The sequence below is a fragment of the Sminthopsis crassicaudata genome, chromosome 4 (assembly GCF_048593235.1).
Source record: "Sminthopsis crassicaudata isolate SCR6 chromosome 4, ASM4859323v1, whole genome shotgun sequence".
Taxonomy (NCBI): Eukaryota; Metazoa; Chordata; class Mammalia; order Dasyuromorphia; family Dasyuridae; genus Sminthopsis; species Sminthopsis crassicaudata.
This window is the reverse complement of record NC_133620.1, coordinates 396,156,780-396,181,248: the sequence shown is the minus strand read 5'-3', so window position 1 is coordinate 396,181,248 and position 24,469 is coordinate 396,156,780. Positions and strand designations below refer to the sequence as shown.

The 24,469-nt window shown below is 32.8% G+C and overlaps 1 protein-coding gene across 4 annotated transcripts in view; it reads left to right on the top strand.

Annotated features, from left to right (window-relative positions):
* Nucleotides 1–24,469, top strand: part of AKT3 (AKT serine/threonine kinase 3) — a 410,275-nt gene that overhangs the window by 35,888 nt on the left and 349,918 nt on the right. For 3 of the 4 annotated variants that reach the window (XM_074262535.1, XM_074262536.1, XM_074262534.1), the window contains one exon: nucleotides 5,470–5,630. In XM_074262535.1, the coding sequence (XP_074118636.1) occupies nucleotides 5,585–5,630 (46 nt within the window). In that variant the 5' untranslated portion in view covers nucleotides 5,470–5,584. Of the gene's footprint in view, nucleotides 1–5,469; nucleotides 5,631–24,469 lie in introns of those variants that run through there. The other variant, XM_074262537.1, reaches the window with a different exon arrangement.

The window sequence follows — 24,469 nt, the reverse complement described above, 5'->3', positions numbered from 1 at the left end:
TACAATCTTTGATGGTTTTAGTCTTTTTCCTTGTATTCTACTATTTTATGATTCCTCCCTCATTTGATGATGTGCATATTTCTTAGGTTGGAAAAAAAAAAAGCTGCTACAATTGTTTCCCAAGTTGGAGTATTTTCCTTTCATTGGCTTTGGGTTCCTATGTTAAGTTGCTTCTGGGTGGACAACACTGCTCCTAACTGATTTACAGGTCTCTTCTTCAAACCTTGTAGTTGCGCACATTGTATTGTTGCTACAATTCTGTCAATTGGCTCTTTTCTGACTCTCTTGGCAATAATACTGCTATTGCTGCAGCATTCTAGATGACTCATATCTGAATGTCCATCTCCAACTTGTCCACTGAGCTAAAGCTTTTATCTCCAAATGCCTATTGAATCTCTACATCTGATTGGCCTCTTGTTATCTCAAACTAAACTTTGCATGAACCATTTTTTTTCACTAATAAACCTCATCTTATCTTTCACTTAATTATTCTTATCAGTGGCAACTGTATCAGTTTCCTGCATTCAAATCTCTGTGTTCCTTTTCTCTAAATTTCATATTCAAATTGTCACAGATTTCTAAAGATCTCTCTTTTTTAACAGTTCTTTAACAAAGGCGTGAGGTCTTTGTCTACTCTTCTTCCCCAATCTGTTCTTAGTATTCTGCTAGGTTAATCTTTCTTATTATTCTATCTAGAATTCTTAAGTGACTCTATATTGCCTCTCCATTAAACTTCATATTTGCTTAATTGATATTCAAGATTCATGCTAATTTGACATAATTATCTTTACCAGGTGTTTTTTTTTTTTATATTATTTTCTTTTTATGTATGTTATGCTAGAGCTACACTGTACAGAGTTCCTGTTATGTGAACATACTCTGTAGGTACATTTGTTCTTATACTTCCCTCTATCTAGAATACCCTCAGGAATACCCTCAGGAACTGTTTAATTTTTCCCAATCCATTTTAACTCAAGCCATTTTAAAAAATGTAAAATATTTTCTTCTTATTCCTTTCATGTATCCAGTAAGTCAAAGAAGGGGGAGGAGGGAATTAATGTTTATTAAGTGCTTTCTTTGTGCTGAGTGACTGTGTAAGGGCTTTACCATTGTTTCATCTAATCTCCACTTACTTAAAGGTGCTATTATTCCCACTTTACTGTTGAGGAAACAGGAAGACTATGTTTAAGTGACCTTCCCAAGTTCACATAACTATTATGAGTTACTGTTTCAGTATCAGTTTTCTAACTTGAACTTCTTAGAATTCTTAAAAAAAAAAAAAAAAGAGCCTATTTCTTATCCTTCTACTAAATTGTAACCTTAATATTAACCTGTTTGATGAACTGTTCACCAGTTACAGTATTGGTTAGAGGACCATCAGGTCTTACAATATGTTTTATCCTTTCTTAGCTTAAGTTTTTAGACAGTTACCATCTGTTTTGCTTTTAAGGATCACACCCTGGACCATTTTTCATTTATCTTACTATAGAATTCAATATATCTATATATCTCCTTGAGAGCATAGACTGTCTCATTTTACTATTTATATCCTTATTGCTTGAAACATAGTAAAGTTTAATAATTACTTATTCATTTATTCACGAGAGCTAATGTGACATATCTAAATGTTTGTCCTTTAATAGCTTAAACGTGGTTTATCACATAGATACTTAATACGCTATCAAACATAGCTTATGTTTCATGTTTAAATTAAGTTGGGGTTTGTTTTTTGGGGAGTAGACGTCTCTGAGGCATCTCTTTTTTTTCTTTGATTCTATTCAGTAAATCAAGTGTTTGCAGAGTAACTGCTATGTATATAGTGTAGAACACAAGACAGGCCTAAAATATGGTCTGTGCTTTCTTCTTTTTTCTTTCAATAGTATTTTATTTTTTTCAATTTCAGTATTCATTTTTGTAAAGTTTCAAGTCTCAAATTTTTCTTCTTTTCTCTTTTTATATTCCTCTTTCTTGCTCTTCCCCAAGACAGCAAGTAATCGGATAAGTTAAATATGTACAGTTGTACATATTGTGAAAGAAAAATCAGAATAAAAAGGAAATATCATAAAAAAAAAAAGCAAACCAAAAAAGAAAGAAAGAAAGGGAAATAAAGTGAAAATAGTGTGCTTTGATCCACATTCAGTCCTTATAGTACTTTTTCTGGGTGTGGATGGCATTTTCGATCCCAAATCTATTGAAATTGTCTTGGATCATTGTATTGCTGGGAAGAGCAAAGACTGTCATTCAGTTTTGCTGTTACTGTATATAGTGTTATCCTAGTTTTGCTCACTTAACTAACATTAGTTCATGTAAGTCTTTCCAGGCTTTCTGAAATCTGCCTGCTCATCATTTCTTAGAGAACAGTAATATTCCATTCCGCTATTAACTTACTAATTTCATTACATTATTACATGTAACTTATTCAGCCACTTCCCTTATACATACATATATACATACAAAAAAAAATTTGTTTAAACATATTTGCCCAAGTTGGTCTTTTTTTTTTTTTTTTTTTTTTTGGTTTTATGAGCTCTTTGGGATACATACCTAGTTAGAGGCACTGTTGGATCAAAGAGTGTATTAGTTTTGTAGCCCTTTGGACACAGTTCCAAATCACTCTCCAGAATAGTTGGATCATTTCACAACTCCACCAACAATGCATTTTTTTTAGGGACCTCTTTTATTGAACGTATCATCACAGGATTATAGAATCTTAGAGTTAGAGTGACTTTCAAAGATTATCTTTTCTTACCTCGACTCCAGTCTTGAATACGCTCTACAAAATTCATGATAAACAGTAATCATTTATCTCTTTTTGAAGACTTCCAAATACTGAGAATTAATTGTCTTTATGAGACTGCTTATTTAATTTTGGGACATAATGGTTAAGGAACTTTTACTTAATTTGGGGCATAATGGTTAGGGAACTTTTCATTAGTATTAGGCTGAAATTTTTCTTTTGGAAAGAGAAACTTAGAAATTTATGTAAAACTTTATTTCATTGTAAAGTTAGGGGAAAATGATGTTTTTGAGCAAATTAAAGAAGCCATTTATCAGGTTTTAAATTTTTTTTAAATTTTATTTTTTAGTCAATGATATGGAAGTAAAGCTAAACTTATTTTTGTTTTGTTAGTGTGGTAGTATCGGGTTTGAGCAGTGGTCTCAAAGTATAGATAATAGCAAGGGGTTGTGGTCAACCAGTCAAAGAGTAGAAGATTAGTTTTATTTCACCCTCCCTTCCATAAGCCAATTGTTTACAACATAATTATACTTAATCTACCCATAATCAGTCAGCACTTCAGACTTTCTTCATTCTTGGCTTTGCAAAATCCACTTTTCCTCTTTGTACATCAGTTGCAGTTAGGGTACCTATAGTAGTAGCTTCAGATGCCACTGGAAAAATTCTACCTACATTTTGTCCCCTCCCCTTGCTTCTACTTCTAGCTTGTAACTTCCTCAAGCTTTGGGTTTTAAATCAGTGATTCTTAAAAAGAAAAAGTAAGAAAAGAAAATTAAAAACTACACCTTCTTCCTTCTTTTTTATTTTGTATATGACAGAATGAGTCACACAGATAAGCAGGCATGAAGTTGTGAACTATATTACAGATTTCAATGTATTTTCATTGTCCTAAACTTACTCCTTTTCTAATTATCCTATTTCTGTTGGGGAACCTGCCTCCTTCTAGGAAACCAAGTTTCCAATCTAGGTAGCCTCTAATGAATGGTTCAACCTTTTTCATCTTGTATGTCCAAGTAATTATTAAACTTTGATGTTTCTATACCCACAACATTTTGAGGATCTATATTCTTTCTAATCACATAGCCACTATGTTAGGTTAGGCCCTCATCACATCAGCCTGAATTACATACTATGTACTTATGTTTTATGTACCATGTTTGTAATTGCTTCTATTGTCTCATATTTATTTATTCCTACTCCAATTCTTTGCACAGCTGCCAAAGAAATTTTCCTAAAGTGTAACTCTGACCTTACAGTTTCCCTTCTCCTCCCCTCCATTGCAATAGCTCCCTCTTTAATCTAGGATCATATAAATGTTGACATTTACCCTTTATAATCGGATCCTCACCTTCCTTTCCACCCCTATTTAATGTTTTTTTCTCCTTCCCACATTCTATAGTCAAACCAGTCTTGGAAGCTAGGTGAGCCAGCAGGTGAGAATCAAAACCTCTTCAAAAAGCCTCAGAAAAAAGCTGTGTGACCCCCCCTAGGCAAATAACTTAACCTCTATCAGTCTCTATTTCCTCCTCTGTAAAATGGTAATAAAATAATATCTAGGGCCTAGGGTTGTTTTGAAGATCAAATTAAATAATATTTGTAAAATGCCATAGAATGCTTTGATGATAATGATGTCAAATTGGCCATGCTGTTTCTCACACACAGACAAAAATACAATTAAAATATACAAAAATGAATAGGAAAGTAAAGGGTGATATCTTCCATTAAGCAGAATCATATGAAGGACAAATTATCTAAAATTATTTTGCTGAGTTGAACTGAGAACCAATTCACTTTTTCTTGTTTTTGTGTTGTGTGGTAAAGAGAAGAATATTACTTCTGTTGAACATATTGCATGTTCATTGACTTGTTATCTGTATTTGGTGTTTGTTATGTGTATCTTTAAAAAAGTATATCTTAAAAAAATTTTTTTTTTTGCTGTTTTGCTAGGTGTGTTACTAACAAACAGCAATTATAAGTGTGCTTATCCTGTAAGACATACACAAGAATTTAGATTACACTTTAATCTCCAGGAACCTTAAAATTTGTGCAGTTGGTATTGAGGGACTGGTAACATTAAAGATTTAGAGTTTAAATAGATTAGTTTAAGTGAATCACTACAGTCAGAAAGCTTTCCTGAAGACATGTAAAGTCAACATTTCCATAAACTGAACATATCTTGCAAATGTATACTGGTTTATTTTGTAATCACTTGTAGAATGTTAGCTATGAAATGATGAATTTTTTTGCCATGTATGGTAACTCATAAAGACTTTTCTTCTAATGTTTTGAATGACTATGACATGTACCTGTGGTGATAATTTACACGCTAATGAAGTGATGAATTCTTGTGTTATACCTGAAAAATTAAAACATTTAGCTTGGTTGCCTGAAATTATACAAATTTTGAGGAAAAAATAGGAAAAAAATTGTAAACTATTTTCAAACATTTATTTTCTATTCTTTAGAATCCAAAGCTTTATGTATCACTGTGATTTTCTTAACATTGTTTTTCAAATCAGAAATTTCATTATCAGTTGAAATATGTCACAAGATCAGGGAAGTACATTCGTTATAAAATTATTGAATAAATAAATTCTCTAGTTTGAAGAGCCAAACTTTTATGTGGGGTCAGGCAGTTGAAGACATTTACAAAGAATTGGTTGTTTGTTATTGCTGTATGAGTTGCAAGAATGGAAAAAAAAAGAAATTCTTTCTTCAATACTTCCTTCCAGGCTGAGTCATCACTAGAGAGTGGGAAGGGCAGCAGCAGCAAAAGAGAATCCAAACCCCAAAGCTGATATCTCAAAGTATCTTTTCTTGAAGTTGAGGGCTCAGAGAGGAGCCATCATGAGCGATGTTACCATTGTGAAAGAAGGTTGGGTTCAGAAGAGGGGTAAGTGCTAAACAAAACTGAAAATACGAGTAAGAGTAAAAATTAAATTGTTGGTAATAATTAGGGGTCTGTTGGGAATTGCTTGAAAAGAAAAATGTAATGCCTGGCATTTTATCTCACCCAGTTGACAAAATGAAACTTAAGATCTTATAGTATACTGTGTTTTCTAATTGGAAAAAATATTGTTATGCATGGACAATTTAGGTGTTGGCTTATATTTGAAAACATAATTTATGATTTGGCTACAAGTCAGACTTGACTTTTTGACTTTCAGTTGTACCTTATATATGTATTTTGAAGAAACTTAAATGTTTTGTGTTTTTCCAATGTGGTTCAAAGTGCTCCATTCTGAGTAAGTGACTCAGAATGACTCTTAACAGATTTAAAAAACACACACATACATACACACATGTATTTATAATTGTTCATAGTTTCAAATGTAGTGCTTGGGACCTTTGGATGCTCTATTTAAAAAAAAAATTAATGGGCTTTTTTAATTTGGGGGAGGCAGGTGGATGGAAGATAATCAGTATATATGTAGATCAGTAGAAACATGCTATAGATGATTGAGTCAAGTCATAGATGATAACAGATTTTTAAAAACTTGTATTTTAATTTTTATTATTCTATTTAAAATATTTCAAGAATAAAAATAACTTAATTTAAACCAAATAATTTAAATGTCATTTTATTGGCATAAAAATGAAATAGAAAAATGATATAAAGTAAAAATTTAACTTAACTGTAATCTCCATAAAATCACCTGAATATGGAGTAAATGTGTATTATAGAAATCTATTGATTTTAGTATAGTGGCTATGTAGTTACAATTTACTCACATACATTGAGTGGGATAGAACTATTTCATTCTCAGGATTTCAATGTTCCAATGTAGCTATCTTCTGTGTCAAAAGTTATTGGTAGGTATAGATTAGTTAAGTAAAACAAATTGATAATAGTGAATGAATGTAATATTTTTCTATTGAGAAAAGAGAGCTGTATTTCATCGTCTATTTTTCAGAAACAATTTGGACATTTAAAAAAAATCCGAGTTTACATGCCTTTTATCTGCTATTTTCTGAAACAGTAATAATAGGTAATCTGAATAGAAATATACACAGTTAGTTATTGAAGCATATTATATAATTTTCAGTATTATAAATAATTTAAAATATACCTTCAAAGTTTGGAATTGTATTCAGAACATACATTTGAAATCTTCTTTAGAAAGTACTTTTTCTAGTCCTAAATTTTGCTTGTGTTTTCTCTATATCCATGACAACTTTGATGATCTATTAAATAAAACTTTGCATTGGTAATATTTTACCACATTCTTGACTATTGCAATTGAACTACTGAAGAAAAATGTGCAAATTTTGCCTTCCAATTAAGAAATCATTGTTTGGAATCTTTTGGACACTATTGATTATATTATTAGTTAAGATATGCAATTTGTGATTTAGAGATAGTCAGCTTCATAAATAGATAGTTTCTTTCTGGGTTTTGAATACATCTTGATTCAATAGCTCCAAATTCAGCCCCAAACAAGCATGATATACATTTAGTTTAAAAGATGGGTGTTAATTTTATCCCCTAATATCAACATCATAACAGATTTCTATATTATATGTTCTCTGGACTTAATATAATTTTTTTTTGCATTTCTGATATAAATATGAAGCTAATGAATTACATACTCATTTCATATCAGTTAATCTTGAAAGACTAATTTTTTTTATTTTATTTTTTTAAGGAAATAGATTATTTCCTGATTTTGGTTACTAATGATAGATAAAATCCCTCCACATGAAAGAATTAGGATTATATTTTATAACAATTTAGTAGCAATAAATATCTAGTTAAGTGGTTATTACAGGTTTTCTTCATCCTGGATATTTACTCACTAGATTAATGTCACTGTAGTTCCTACCTCAGTACTAGTTTGTGCTTCACTCTGGGAGGCTGATCACTGAAGGTATAAAGTGCACAGTAAATGTATATAGGCCTCAATGTATTCATTTGCTGATAGTGATCAGTGTATTTTCTGAAGTGAATGCTAAGCATTTTGTTCTTTAGGTCTAATTTCTTTCTTTCTTTTTTATTTTATAATTATAACTTTTTTTTTTTTGACAGTACATATGCATGGGTAATTTTTTATAACATTATCCCTTGCACTCCTGTTCTGATTTTTCCCTTCCTTCCCTCTACCCTTCCCCTAGATGGCAGGCAGTCTTATACATGTTAGATATAGTATATTCTAGATACAATATATGTGTGCAAAACCGAATTTCTTGTTGCACAGGAAGAATTGGATTCAGAAGGTAAAAATAACCTTTAGGTCTAATTTCAAAGGAAATAATGCTGATATTATTCATCTTTAGAACTCAGTATAGTAACAATGTGAGTAATTTAGTGGATATAAAAAAGTTGCAAATCATAGAGAAATGTAAATTGACGTATTGTAAATGCAGGATTTTGCTGTTTTTTTGTTTTTTTAAACTGCTTTTTGGTGGTTGTACATTTAGGTATTATTTATTTACATAAAATTGGTTAAAATTTCTATTAGAGATTAATATATTCTTCAAATTATTGTCTTGTAATCTTTTTTTGTAACTAACTTTGTATAATTAAGCCTTAATTTTGGTAGGTAATTTGTGTTTTGCTCTAGGGCACCAAACTTAGAGGAGTCTGACCGCACTTGTAGTTCTTTAACAGGTAGAAACAACATAACTTTCTACCTAGTTAGCAAGAATAATTAATTAAAATGGGAATTGACTTAGATGGTAGGCTGCAATGAGCTGCTCTTCCTATTTTCACTTTTCATTTCCTTTTATCTTCCTCTACCCCCTCCTTCCCCCCCAATCCATGTTCTCCTTCCCTCATTAATTGAGGATATGACATTTTCCTTGGGAATGATTTTTGATACTTTTCTCAATCACAAAAGATCTTAGATATAGCTCTTTTGCATAATTACAAGACTTTTATTGCCAAGAATTATTTAAAAGGGTGAGGAAATTGCAAACATGTGTTTACTTCTTAGAACCATTATATTTAATGAATTGAATTGAATCTTAATGCTGTGTTCTTTTTTTGTAACCTTCGAGTGTTTCCATGTGATAGGGATTTCTTTCCAAAAATAAGTGATTTGAATTATATTGTACCTTGCAATATAGTTGTGTCACTGATATTTACGAACATTGTTCTCTGAAAATATCTGTCTCTCAAGTACTAATATGATTCATTTAAATGTTGTCTTTATGGAGATTTGTGGACTAAACTAGTAACAGTGGCATCAAAATAATATTGAGAATTAAGAATCTCTAAATAATCTTGCTGAATAAACTAATCCATTTTACTGTGTAAATTAAGATATTGGTAAATACTAAACCTTGGAAGTTTTAGTATTTGATCAAAGTTTTTACTTTTAATTGTGGCCTAATGAAATCTTAAAAATATATAGAACACAACTGAGATTCTTTTGGATTTTATTTGTGTAGAGATGTATGCCTTTTGTTTATATTTTATTCAAATCATGACTTCAGAAATAAGTTACTCAAGTGATTAAGGAGAATGAAAATGATAGCACCATTTCCTGTTTACTACACAGCAGCAAACTTTTCCCATAAAGAGTAGTGCAGTTTCATTGTAGAAATGACTGTATGATCACATGGTATGTTAGAAAAATTCACTTTGATTTTTGGGATTATAAATGGATCATAGATATGTGAAAATGAAGTGTTATTGTCTAATTACATTGAAAGCCTGAAATTTAGCTAATGTTTTGCTGCCCCAATATTGCCAGATTTTTTCAAGTAGCTCCAACTTTAAGAACTCAGCATATTCTTGAGAACACAAGAGAGTGTGATCTTTGTTTCTTTGGTAGTCTTTCTATTTGGTGTCCATTAGTTTAGGACACATTGAGTTTCTCCATATGATAGTGTGAAGAATAGAAAGACAGGAGATCTGCATTCATATATAAATACCATAACTTTTTGGGACTCTTAAAAGTACAGTTTCTAGAGTTTTTCTAGCATTTCCTTGGAAGATTTATAAAATATGGATATTACTATTAGTTATGTATTTCACAAAGTTGTTTTAAAGATCAGATAAGAAGATACAAAAATTATCCTGGGAAAAAAGTGAAGGGCCTTTACAGAATTTGGAACTAAAAAGGATCCTTGAAATCTAGTGCAGTTCCCTCAATTTACAAATATTGAAACTGAGACTCTTGGAGGTGAAGTGATTTAACCACATTTGATCATGTAGTAAACATCAGGGTATGAATTTCAACCAAATTCAGGATTCTGTTCATTATACCACACTTTGCTTATGTAGAAATTGTTACTAATTTTCTTCTAACTAGTCTTTAAAATATTGGCATTCTACAAGCTATTCTTGTTCATCTTTTTTTCTCTCTAAACTCATTTCTCCAGCAATCTACCATCATAACCTCAATACATTTTTATGTGGCCAGTAGTTATCTCTAGCCCTGATACTTCGTTGTCTTGAAAAACATGAATTTAAAATCTAACACTTATGTGGCCTTAGACAAGTAAATTCTTCTTTATACCTCATTTCCTAAAAAAATAGATTGATGATGGGGCAGCTAGGTGGCGCAGTGGATAGAGTACCAGCCTTGAACTCAGGAGGACCTGAGTTCAAATTTGGTCTCAGACACTTAACATTTCCTAGCTGTGTGACCCTGGGCAAGTCACTTAACCCCAGCCTCCAAAAAAAAAAAAAAAAAAAAAAGATTGATGATCTCTTGTTTTCTTCTAACTTTTCTTTTCTGTGATTCTTTTAGCTCTAGATTTTAATTTATAACTGAGTAGATTAGAAAAGCATTTGTTAAGCAACTAGTATATATGCCAAGCACTTGGTTAGGTGCTGGAGATACACATAGAAAATCAAGACATTGCATTCTTTCAAGAAGCTCACATTCTTACTGAGGTAGATGAATACAGGAAGATTAAGTACTGGTTTACAGAGTCATTTACAAGCGTTAATCTCATTGTATCCTTACTATCCCTGATAGGTTAATGCTATCATTATACCCATTTTATGGAATTCAGAAACTGTAGCAGAAAGCAGTTAAGTGACTTGACCATAATCATATAGCTAAGTAAGTGTCTGAGGCTGTATTTGAACTTGAGTCTTAATGAGTACAGTTCCAGCATTCTATCCCTTGTGCCTACCTGTTAGGTTCTTACTAAGTGCTAATTAGATAATGAGATATTAGGTTCTTACTAAGTGCTAAGTCGGTACTTAACAATTCTCTTGTTCTAGTCTTTACTAGGAGTTGAACCCCTTTGAATTCCTGGGGAGGAACTTGCATGCTTAGGAGGAGCAAGTTCATTGGTTGAAGTAATTTTTCCCAGAAGCCCTTGGGTTATCCCACGCCCATTCTCTGGGAGGATAAAAGAGGGCAGCTCTGGAGGAAAGGAAGAGTTTTGTCTGGACGAGACTTGAGGCTGCTCTCTGCAGGAAGGGAAGTCGGCTCTCTACAGGAAGAAGAATCTGTCTGAGAGATTTGAGTTGACACAGCAGATCTCCTCCCAGAGATCTTCTTCCATTTCAAATCTAATCTTGCCAATCAACAAACATTTTTAAAATGCATATTATGTATAGTATCATTGTGTTAAACTCCAGCAATACAAAGAAAGGCAAAAGAAGTTTCTGTTTTCAACATAGGAAAAAACCCCAAATGGGTCCATATAAGGCAAATAGAATAGATGGAAGGTCTAATCTTTACCAGTTCATCCTTCAAACCACTTCTGAATTAAACTTTTCATTATTAGAGACATTTTTTACAGAAGCTGAATGACCACTTGTTTGAAATGCAGTAGATAGACTTCATATTTTAGGTAGGAGGTTTGGATTAGATGATTTCTCAGATCCCTTCTATCTCTGAGCTTCTGTAATTCCTTTGGAATGTATCAGATCATATGATTTCAGAAATCAAACTCTTGGAGTGCTTCCCTGTTGCCTACAAATAAAGTACAAGAATTATGAAGGCAGAGCCTTCAAAGCCCTTCACAGTGTCCACAAAGAGTACCTCTTTCTTTCTAATCATACCACAATGTTAATCCACTATGAACTTTGTGCTTCAGCATAGTTGCTTTCCTTCTTATACATCCTTTCCTTTCTCTTAGAATCCCTCAGTAATGCCTGGATTAATCTTTGCTCCATATGTCTGAAGTTGTGCCTAAATCAAATGTTTAGAAAAACTTTTTGTTAACTTCAGACAGAATTTCTTTTTCTTTTTCAAACTTTTCATGGTACCTTGTTTTACATTTTAGTTATTTATATATGATTATTACTCCTATTAGATTTGAAGTTCTATTAAGAAAGTATCTCACTTTTTTTCTAACTTAGTGCCTAGTATATAGTATTTAATATGTTGGTTAAATTGAGAGCTCTGAATTGAATTGAGTAAAGAAAGAATTGGCTTTGTGCAAAAATAAGAGTTAATATTTAAATGCCACTTCATAACTTTATATATATGTATATACAAATATATATACATAAGTATGTGTCATTTATGTATTTGTGTGTATAGAAACAGAAGAGAATTTTATGTGAAACCATGAATTTCTTTTATGAAAGCTTGCTTATTATAAAAAGAATATAATAAATGCAATGCACTATTTTCAAAGTTTTCTTGTTTGTCTGAATTCCTTCTGAACTCCTTTTCTGAACATTTAAAAATGCTCGAATGACTTTTTTTCCTTTTAATTCTTTTTGTTGTTGTTGTTGTTGTTATTGGCAACACTATTGCCTACTTCCTTTTCCTCCTCAAATACCCCCTCAGTGAATAAAATAAAAGCACAATCCTATTAATAAATAAGTGTAGTTATGCAGAATAGCCCCAACATGTTTGTCATGCTTAAAAATATATGTCTAATTCTACATCTTGAATGCATCACCCCAGTCTCAGGAGTTGGGTAGCGTGCTTCATTAGTGATCTTACAGAATTATTGTTGGTCACTGCATTTATTGAAATTCTTAAATCTTTCAAAGTTGTTTCTTTACTATATTATTGTTATTGTTTTTGCTGACATGATCCTGTTGTGAGTTAATGTTTTCCTAGATTTGTGAAATCATTTCTTTCATTTCTTATGAAATAATACTTCATTTTACTCTGTAATTTATTCAGCCTTTTCTCAGTTGAAAGCTTATTCCTCCCTTCCTTCTCCCTTCCTTCCTTACTGTTCTTCTTCAGGTTTCATTAGGAATTTATTTAGTTTCCTTTGTCTTATAATACTTATTTAGAGAAGTCCTTAATAAATGTTTATTGAATTGATTTCTTATGTGCAAAGTATTTCTTAAAAACTTTAAAAAAATTTATGGTTTTTCTAGAAAGCTTTATTTAGAAAAAGTACAATGAACTTATCTCTAATTTCAGTTTGAACTGAACTAATTGATTACAACTATAATTGAGAAAAAGGTGAGAAATCAAATAAATTGTCAGTTTTAAAATATTATTTAAAATTTTTGACTTTTGTTTTTTATCAAGAGAATAGCATTTAAAAATTAATAAATCTTGACACTTAATGAGGTTTGTTCTGTAGGATCATTTTTTTAAACATTTCAGAAATATAATACATCTCACCTAATATTGATTTTCCTTAGTTATACTGCATTTTTTATTAACCTTGTTGCATAATGTTTCATAGGTGGATTGTTTGGTTAATGAGACTGTATTAGAGTCCATTAGTTAGCAAGAAGCTCCTATGGCAGAAAAGATGACTAGGTATACTGTCATCACAGAAGGAGGAAGCCAAACATCAAAAATCTTTTCACAGTTGTTGGGCTGAGTGGAATAATGTGTAATTCTTTGAGTTGCCCTCCATGCTATATTTGGAAACCCTCTAGTGCTCTTTCTTCCTCAGTTACTTAGCTCAACTGGCTAAGCAACTGTCTAAATTGCTATAGGGAGCAGCGAGAAGAGAGTACTCATGTTTTATGTGCTATAAATAGTTAAAAACCTAGTAAATTTCTGACATGGAGAATTGACAGCTGCTGTATGGTAAGCTGAAGAAAAGTAATTAATATAGAGAGGAATGCTTTGAAGATTGAAGTATAGCTTCAAATTACATGGCAAAGCAGTGGAATGTTGAGCTATAATAGTAGAAAACAAGACAGTGCTTTTTCTGCAAGAATAGTAATGAATGGAGTATTTTTTTTTTTAAAGACTATGTTGAGTTAGATAAGAACTCTTAGCGATCATTGAAAACAGTGGAGATGCCGCAAATAGTACTTATGGCTGCACCTGAAGTTTCCGTCTTGGAAGCATAGTAAGGACTATTGCGAAAACTTAAGTCTTTTGACTGAATCTTGATGTATAATCAATCAATAAACAATTATTAAGCATTTGCTATGGGCCAGGCAATGTGCTAAATGCTAGGGATACAAAAGGAGATAAAAGACAATTCCTTTCCTCAAGGAGCTCACCATCTAATAGAAGAGAGATTTCATGTAAAGATACTGTATACAAAGCAAGCTACATACAGGGTAAACTGGAAATAAGTAACAGGGAAGGCACGGGAATTAAAAGGGATTGGGGAAAGGCTTCCTGGGAAGTCAGTAGGTGGAGTAGAGGAGCAAATGTTTCAGTCAGGGGAGATAACCAGAAAGAATGCTCAGAGCCTAGAAATGTAGTGTTTTGTAAATGGAACTACCAGGAATCCTTTGTTACTGGATTGAAGAGTATGTGTTAGGGAGTAAGGTGTAAGAAGACTGGAAATGTAGGAAGGAAATAAATCATGAAGGATTTGAACATCAAACAGTACTTTATATTTGATCCTGAAGGTAATAGAAAGCCACTTTTTAAGTAGGAGTAAGGAGTGGGGGGGGGAGGATCAAATTCATTCTTTGGGAAAATCATTTTTAATAGCTGAATAGAGAATAGATTGAAATGGAAAGAGATTTGAGGCTGGCAGACAGAAACTCTCCCCCTCCTCTCATCCTTCCCATTTTAAGTAATTCAGATATGAGGTGAGGCTTACAATAAAGTAGTGGCAGTATCAGAGAAGAGAAAGGGGTATTATTGGATGTGGGTTCATGAAAGATATTGAGGCGTTGAGAAGTGACCCTTAGGTTATGAGCCTGAGGGCCTGAGAGGATGATGATAGCCTCTATAACAGAGTTAGGGAACATCTGGGCCATGGGCCATATAACGTCCATGAAATCATTGCTAAGACAACTATAGGCAATGATGAACTGAAAGCTAGGCACAACAACCTCCCACTGCTTGAGTTCTATAATTTGATAGTTATATAGGGCCCACAGAAGATGTTATAAATATTCAAATGGCCCTTGGCATTAAAAAAAAAAAAGTACTATAAAGTACTGCTTTATAGTAGTAGCTACTGTAGTAGAGAGGACTTAGGATAACAAATTCTCTTTGCGGCATGGTCAAATATATATATTTATTTTTATCATGACAATTATTATAAGTTATATGTTTATAGAATCAAAGCATTTAAAACTAGTAGAGGAAACCTCAGAGATCTTCAAGGTCAAACTTCTCATTTTATAGATGATGTCCCATTTATTAGTATCCCAAGCTTAAAGTTATATGAAATGGCTCTCCTATTTCTTTCCAACTTATCTTTTCTTTAGACTTTTCCATATGTCTTAATGGTACTGTCATGCTTCTAGTCACATGAATTTGCATCCTTAGCCATATCCTTGACCCTACTTTTTCCTTCAATTTCTAGTCATACCAAATGTTGTCATAATTTCTTTGTCCTTTCTATATTCTTTCTATATTTTTATTATAGCCTTTTGTTTTTCAAGATATATGCAAAAATATCAACATTCACACTTGCAAAATCTGGTGTTCCATGTTTTTCTCCCTCCCTCTCCACCTCCCCTTTCCCTAGACAGTAATTCAATATAGATTAAATAGGTGCAGTTCTAAATATATTTCCACATTTATCATGCTGTATAAGAAAAATAAGATCAAAAAGGGAAAAAAAATGAGAGGGAAAAAACAACCAAGCTAACAAGAAGAAGAAGATAGGTGAAAATACTATATTGTGGGAGGTGGCACCAAGATGGCAGAGTAAAGACATGAAATTGCCTAACCTCTACCCCAAACTGCTCCAAATTCCTTTAAAATAATAATTAAAGAAATTTTAGAGCAGTAGAACATTTTCCAGCTGAAGGCTACTTGGAAGGTCAGCAAAAAAGGTCCCTGGAACCAGGGTGGGAACCTAGCATGTATTCCCTGTGCAGGGTGCACCAAGGCCAGCCCACTCAGACTCCAGTGTCAGAAGTATTGCTAGAGGCTTCTGGGCCACTCTGTCTGGGAACACCAGGGAGGACTTGGAAAGCCAGTAGAGAGGGCAGTGGCACCAGGATGGAAGTCCAGCACACAATCCAACGCAAGCAGGTTGTTTCAGCACAGCTTTAGTCAGCAACAGTTACAATGGAATGGGGGCACTCCTAAGAGGTTCAGGGCAGGAAAAAAAGGCTTGTGATCAGGTCCTCAGAAGGATCTCTGAAAACAGCTGCACAAAGCCCCTGAAGCTTGGGACAGTACATCCTTCACCCTGGAAACAGAGTCCTACTTTAGAGTTAAAAGCTGAGTAATAAACCAGGAAAATGAACAGCCAACAAAAAAAGTTTCTGACCATTGAAAGTTATTATGATGACAAGAAAGATCAAAACCAATGCAGATGATGATAACAGAGTCAAAGCTCCTATATCCAAAGTCTCCAAAAAAAGTAAGAATTGGGCTCAAGCCAGGGAAGAACTCCAGAGCGATTTTGATAATCAAGTAAAAGAGATAGAGGAAAAATTAGGAAAAGAAGTGTGATCCAAAAGGAAATTCAAAAAGGAAAAGAATGCCTTAAAAAGTAAAATTGGCCAATTGAAAAAGGAGGTAAAATCACATTGAGGAAAATAATTGCTTAAAAAAAATAGAATTGAGCAAATGGAAGCTAATGACTTTAGGAGAAATTAAGACACAATAAAGCAAAACAAAAAAAAATAAGGAAAAAAGTTAAATATCTCATTGAAAAAACAACTGACCTGGAAAATAGATCCAGAAGAGAGATAATTTTAAAATTATTGGTCTACCTGAAAATCATGATCAACTGTCCTGAGATTCTAAGACCAATGGGTAAAATAGAAATTGAAGGAATCCATCAATTACCTCCTGAAAGAGATCCCAAGATAAAAACTCCCAAGAATAATGTAGCAAAATTCTGGAGCTCCCAGGTCAAGGAGAAAATATTGCAAGCATCCAGAAGGAAGCAATTTAAGTATAATGGAGCCACAGTCAGGATAACACAAGATTTAGCAGCTTTTACATTAAAGAACCAGAATGTTTTGGGACTATATTTCCAGAGGGTAGGATTACAACCAAGAATCCACCTACACAGAAAAACTGATCTTTCAGAGGAAAAGAGGTCATTTAACAAAAGAGAAGATTTTCTAACTTTGTGATGAGAACTAAGTGAAAAACTTTCAAATACAGGTTCTCTGGAGAAGCATAAGGAGGTAATCAGTAACGTGATATCATAAGGGACCCAATAAGTTTATCTGTTTACATTCCTATAGGAGAGGAGGATTTCTTGTTATTCATTAAAACTTTTTCATTGTTATGGCAGTTAGAAGGAGTATATATAGATAGAGGGCACAGGTGTGAGTTAAAAATGAAGGGATATCTTTTTTTTTTTTTTTTTTTTTTTTAATGATGAAACTAAGAGGTGAGGGAGAAAAAGGGAAAGGGAGAAATGGAATAGTCCCATCTCAGAAAAAGGAGTAGAACAAGCTATTAACCAACCCCCTAAGAAAAAATCCCCAGACCAGATGGATTTACATGTGAATTCTACCAAACATTTAAAGAACAACTAACTCCAATGCTATATAAATTATTTGAAAAAATAGGGAATGAAGGAGTCCTACCAAATTCCTTTTATGACACAGACATGGTACTGATACCTAAACCAGGTAGATTGAAAACTGAGAAAGAAAACTATAGACCAATTTCCTTAATGAATATTGATGCTAAAATCTTAAATAAGATATTAGCAAAAAGACTTCAGAAAATCATCCCCAGGATAATACACTATGATCAAGTAGGATTTATTCCAGGAATGCAGGGCTGGTTTAATATTAGGAAAACTATTAGTATAATTGACCATATTAATAATCAAATTAATAAAAACCATATGATCATCTCAATAGATGCAGAAAAAGCATTTGATAAAATCCAACATCCATTCCAACTAAAAACGCTTGAGAGTATAGGAATAAATGGACTATTCCTTAAAATAATGAGCATATATTTAAAACCTTCAGTAAACATCATATGTAATGGCAATAAACTAGACCCTTTCCCTATAAGATCAGGAGTGAAACAAGGTTGCCCACTATCACCATTACTTTTCAATATAGTACTAGAAACTCTAGCCTCGGCAATAAGAGCCGAGAAAGAGATTCAAGGAATTAGAGTAGGAAATGAGGAAATCAAATTATCACTTTTCACAGATGACATGATGGTATACTTAGAGAACCCCAAAGACTCTGCTAAAAAGCTATTAGAAATAATTCAGAATTTTAGCAAAGTTGCAGGATACAAAATAAATCCACATAAATCCTCAGCATTTTTATACATTAACAACACAATCCAACAGCAAGAGATACAAAGAGAAATTCCATTCAAAATAACAGTCGATAGTATAAAATATTTGGGAATATATCTACCAAAGGAGAGTCAGGAATTATATGAGCAAAATTACAAAACACTTGCCACAAAAATAAAGTCAGATTTAAATAATTGGAAAAACATTCAGTGCTCTTGGATAGGCCGAGCGAATATAATTAAGATGACAATACTCCCTAAACTAATCTATTTATTTAATGCTATACCAATCAGACTTCCAAGAAACTATTTAAATAACCTAGAAAAAATAACAACAGAATTCATATGGAAGAACAAAAGGTCGAGAAGTAATGAAAAAAAAAGTGAAGGTGGTCTAGCTGTACCTGATCTAGAACTATATTATAAAGCAACGACTGTTGCCATTTGGTATTGGCTAAGAAATAGACTAGTTGATCAGTGGCATAGGTTAGGTTCACAGGGCAAGATAGTGAATAAAGATAGCAATCTAGTGTTTGACAAACCCAAAGATCCCAAATTTTGGGATAAGAATTCATTATTTGACAAAAACTGCTGGGAAAACTGGAAATTAGTATGGCAGAAACTAGGCATGGACCCACATTTAATACCACATACTAAGATTAGATCAAAATGGGTCCAAGATTTAGGCATAAAGAACGAAATCATAAATAAATTGGAGGAACATGGGATGGTCTACCTCTCAGACTTGTGGAGGAGGAAGGAGTTTGTGTCCAAAGGAGAACTAGAGAACATTATTGATCACAAAATAGAAAATTTTGATTACACCATATTAAAAAGTTTCTGCACAAACAAAACTAATGCAAACAAGATTAGAAGGGAAGTAACAAATTGGGAAAACATTTTTACAGTTAAAGGTTCTGAAAAAGGCCTCATCTCCAAAATATACAGAGAATTGACTTTATAAGAAATTTATAATAATTTATATATTATATATAATATTTATATATTTATATATATATATAATTTATATATATAATATATATATATAATTTATATATATACTATATATTATAATATATTAATATATAATTAATAACATATTGTAATATATAATATAATATATATAATTTATTATAAGAAATTTATAATAATAAATAATATAATATAATTTATAAGAAATCAAGCCATTCTCCAATGGTCAAAGGATATGAACAGACAATTTTCAGATGATGAAATTAAAATTATTTCCACTCATATGAAAGAGTGTTCCTAATCACTATTGATCAGAGAAATGCAAATTAAGACAACTCTGAGATATCATTACACACCTGTCAGATTGGCTAAGATGACAGGAACAAATAATGATGAATGTTGGAGGGGCTGTGGGAAAACTGGGGCACTGATGCATTGTTGGTGGAGTTGTGAAAGAATCCAACCATTCTGGAGAGCAATCTGGAATTATGCCCAAAAAGTTATCAAAATGTGCATACCCTTTGACCCAGCCATACTACTATTGGGCTTATATCCCAAGGAAATACTAAAGAAGGGAAAGGGACCTGTATGTGCCAAAATGTTTGTGGCAGCCCTTTTCATAGTGACTAGAAACTGGAAAATGAATGGATGTCCATCAATTGGAGAATGGTTGGGTAAATTATGGTATATGAATGTTATGGAATATTATTGTTCTGTAAGAAATGACCAGCAGGAGGACTACAGAGAGGCTTGGAGAGACTTACATCAACTGATGCTAAGTGAAACGAGCAGAACCAGAAGATCATTATACACTTCAACAATGATACTGTACGAGGATGTATGCTGATGGAAGTGGATATCTTTAACATAGAGAAGAACTAATCCAATTCCAATTGATTAATGATGGACAGAAACAGCTACATCCAGAAAAGGAACACTGGGAAATGGGTGTAAACTGTTATTTTTACCTTCTGAATCCAATTCTTCCTGTGCAACAAGAAATTCGGTTCTACACACATATACTGTAATATATTTAACATGTATAAGACTGCCTGCCATCTGAGGGAGGGGGCTGGGGGAGGAAGGAAAAAAATCTGAACAGAAGTAAGTGCAAGGGATAATGTTGTAAAAAATTACCCATGCATATGTACTGTCAAAAAAAATTATAATTATAAAATAAAATAAAAATTAAATTTAAAAAAATGATGAAACTAAGAGGTGAGGGAGAAAGGGAAAGGGAGAAATGGAATGGTGCAAATTATCTGCCATAAAAAAGAGGCAAGAAAAAGCTTTTACAGTAGAGGGGAAGAGGGGGAGAAGGGGGAGTGAATAAATCTTATCCTCATCAGAATTGTCTCAAAGAGAAAATAACTTACACATTTAAATAGAGGTATATAAATCTAACCTCTAGGTAAATAGAGGGGTGAGACAGGGGAAGGGGGAAAGGGTGATAAAAGAGAGGGCATTTGGGGAGAGGGAATTGTTAATACTAAAATTTATGGAATGTGACAGGTGAAAGGAGAGAGAGAATAAATGAATGTAAATACAGTTAGCAATAGTAATTATAAAATGAACTATAAAGCAGGTTTCTGTGATAAGTCCTCATTTCTCAAACATAGAAGCAACTGAGTTCAATGTATACAAGTCATGCCCCAATTGATAAATTATCAAAAGATGATCTGTGCTCAGAGGGCTATAAAATCATGCATATCCTTTGACCTAATACCACCCCTAGTTAACATAAATACCAAAAGAGTTTTGAGGATAAAAAAGGAAAATAACCCATATTTTTAAAAAAAAAATTCTGTCAACTCTCTTCTTAGGGCCAAAAAAAAAAAAAAAAAAAGGAAATCAAGGGGATGCCAATCAATAGAGGAATGACTTAATAAATTGTGTGTGTTTATAACAGCATATTATTGTTCTTTGGGAAATTATGAGCAAGATGCTCTCAAGAAAAAAAAGAAGCCTGGAAATCTTCCATGAACTCAAGCAAAGTGAAGTGTACTGTATACAAAATAATAGCAATGGTCTGGGATGACCAGCTGTGAATGATTGCTATCCTCAGTAGTACAATCATTTGAGACTACTCTGATGATTTATGATGAAAAATTCTAGCCATACCCAAAGAGTGAACTGATTGTGATTATGTCTTTTTCTTTTCTCTTGTTTTCCTTTTTCCTTTCTCTTTTTTAAACTTAATTTTTCTTGAGGGTTTTTATTTTCCTTACGGTGGGAGATGTGTTTTTTTTCACAACTTGACTTTTATGGAAATGTTTTGCATAACTTAACAAGTGGTTTCTTAATTGTGGGTGGTGATAGGGGAGAGCATCTAGAACTCAAAAATTTTAAAAGCAAATGTAAAAGGGGGCAGCTAGGTGGCGCAGTGGATAGAGCATCAGCCTTGGATTCAGGAGGACCTGAGTTCAAATCTGGTCTTCCTAGCTGTGTGACCCTGGGCAAGTCACTTAACCCCAGCCTCAGAAAAAAAGAAAAGAAAAAAAAAAGCAAATGTAAAAAAATTGTTTTGATGTAACTGAGGAAAATATTAAATAAATAAAATTTTAAAAAAGAAAATACTGTTGCAATCCATATTCAGTTCCCATAGTTCTCTCTCTGGATGTAGAAGTCTCTCTCCATCACAAATCTATTGGTATTGGCCTAAATCATCTATCATCTCATTGTTGAAAACATGCTGTTTTAAAAAATAATATTTAAATTTTTTTCCCACTTGTAAAAACAATTTTAACAATTTTTAAATTTTTGGACTATTTCAATAGCCTTCCAATTGGTTTCCTTGCCTTGTGTTTTTCTCAGTACTGTTACAGCCTCTACAGAGCTGACAAAATGATTTTACTTTTAAAGCCCAGTTCTGACCAGATCACTCCTCTGTCCTTAGTAGGACTCCATTGACTCCAATGACTCCATTGCCTCTAAGATCAAATATAAAATCCAGTTTGAAATTTAAAGTCCTTCACAACCTGGTCCCTTCTTACCTTTCCACTCTTCTTATATTCATTCTTTTTCATTTACTCAGAAATTTTGTTAAACTAGACCATATGCTCTTCTTCATATGTGACACTCCATTTTTGTAGTATATTTTTACTGGCCACCGTTGTTGGAATGTTTGCTATCTTCACTTTTTGACTTCAACTTTCCTCAGCTTCTTTCAAGATTCAGCTTAGGCTCCATCTGGTATAGAAAGTCTATCTTGGTTAAGCTCCCTTCACCTTCATACTTCCATTTTATAATTTGTTGCTTATTCTGTGTTCCACCTTGTTCACATATGTTTTCCCTTTGCACTTGGGATTTTTTTCCGATTTTAATTCTTTGGCAACTATAGCCAATTAGCAAACATTTAGTAAAGGCTTACTATGTTCAAAGCACTATCCTAAGCATTGAACATACAAATACAAACAAAAAGACAACCCCTCACCCTAGTGAGCTTTCAGGGGGGGGGGGAGAGATACATAAAAGGCAAATTGAATGAGGGTTACTAGGGAAGTGGAGATACTCAGCATGGTGAGGCATGATGAAGAATTCCAAAGAAGTACAAAGTGATAGGAAATAAAGATATAGTTCGCTTGGGAAACTTCCTTAAATGGAGGTTCTGAAAGAAACCTTCACTCTCCAGAGGGAGGAACCCTAAGGCAGAGAGTAACTTCTAAAATCTGAGTTTCAGGACTAAATGATTTCCAGGATGAAAAGATTTCCCTAACATGATGGAGAAATCCAGAGGAATCTAGCTCCGGATGAAGTGATCTTTCAGAATGAAAAGAATATTGGAGCAAGATGCAGAATATCAGAGGAGTATACCCTTGTAGTAAATAAAGAATTCAACTATTGCATACACTACTAGAAAGATATTGGTATAAAAAATGGCCATTTCTTTGAAGGAGAAATTTGAAGTCTTAAAGAAATTCCTAAAGACAATCCAGTCTACTCTTCTTCCCTGCTTCAATTCTGGACCCAAATCATTGTCCATACCCTGTCAACTCCTCTGAGTAACATTTTTAAAGGCTTAAAATAAAAATAATCAAGGAGATTAATCATATAGAAACAGTAGTATCAAATCTCTACTAAACACTGTCCAACTGAGTATCATATTTTGGATAATAGAAATTCTTTATACACTTGGTTTTTCCCATACACATAGTTTGGTCATACTCTTTTGAATGATTATGGATCTGATTCAGCTTTTGTGATGTTCTAAGGCTAAAAGCAGTTATCAACTCTCATCTTTAAGCAATAACATGTGGACAGCCTCACTATCTATACACAATCTCTTTTCAATATAATTTCTGTTCTGGATTTCCTCTGTGGATGTGGAAAATATTTTCCTCTACTTTAAAAAACAGATTTTATTGATATCTCTTGTTTTTACATATCCTAAATATTTGCTGTTATCCCTCCTTATCCCAGAGAGCCATCTCATATCACCAAGATTATTTTTTCAAAAAGGAAAAAGAAGAGAAAGCAGAGAAAAGAAAGTAAAAAAAATCCCTAATTAATACATAAAGACACCCCTGTCATTATATATAATGTTCTACACCCATAAATCTCCTATTTCTTCAAAAGAATAAAGTGTTGTCTCTTATCTTTCGAACTAAGCTTTTTTCTTTTTAAATAAATTTGCAACCTTTGTTTTTGAATATTTTGATTATTTCCATTTATATTGTTTTAATTATATGTATTGTTTTATTTCATTAGCCTTTTTCCAATTCCTAGCTGCTACAAAAAGTAATACTATAAATATTTTGTTAACTATTGAGTTTTTTATAAGTGACCTTTTTGTGATAATATGTGTTCAACAGTGGGATTTTTAGTTCAACAGGGATAGACATTTTAGCCATTTTATATACATAATTCTAAACTGTATTCCAGAATGACTGTACTATTTTATAATTCCATCAGCAATTCATTATTGTAGTGTACAAACACTATTGCTGTGCATGCATTTTGTTTTATGTTACACCTGATATTAATAATTACATGTCCAAAATTGTCGTATCTTTCAGGGAATCTTTGTCTGGTTTTAACATAATTGTGGGAAATGCTACTTTACCAAATCAAATATGTATTGATATGTCATATACATGTCATATGTATTCATAGTCAATAGAGAAGTACAATAAGATCTTGAATTCCCTACATCTTGTAGTCACCTGTGTAATGGTAAAGATGTGTTAAAAGTGTGGAATGAGAGACAGATTCCAGGATTATGCTACAAGAAAGTTGAAATTGCCCTCTTCTTCAAATGGGAGGGTGAAGG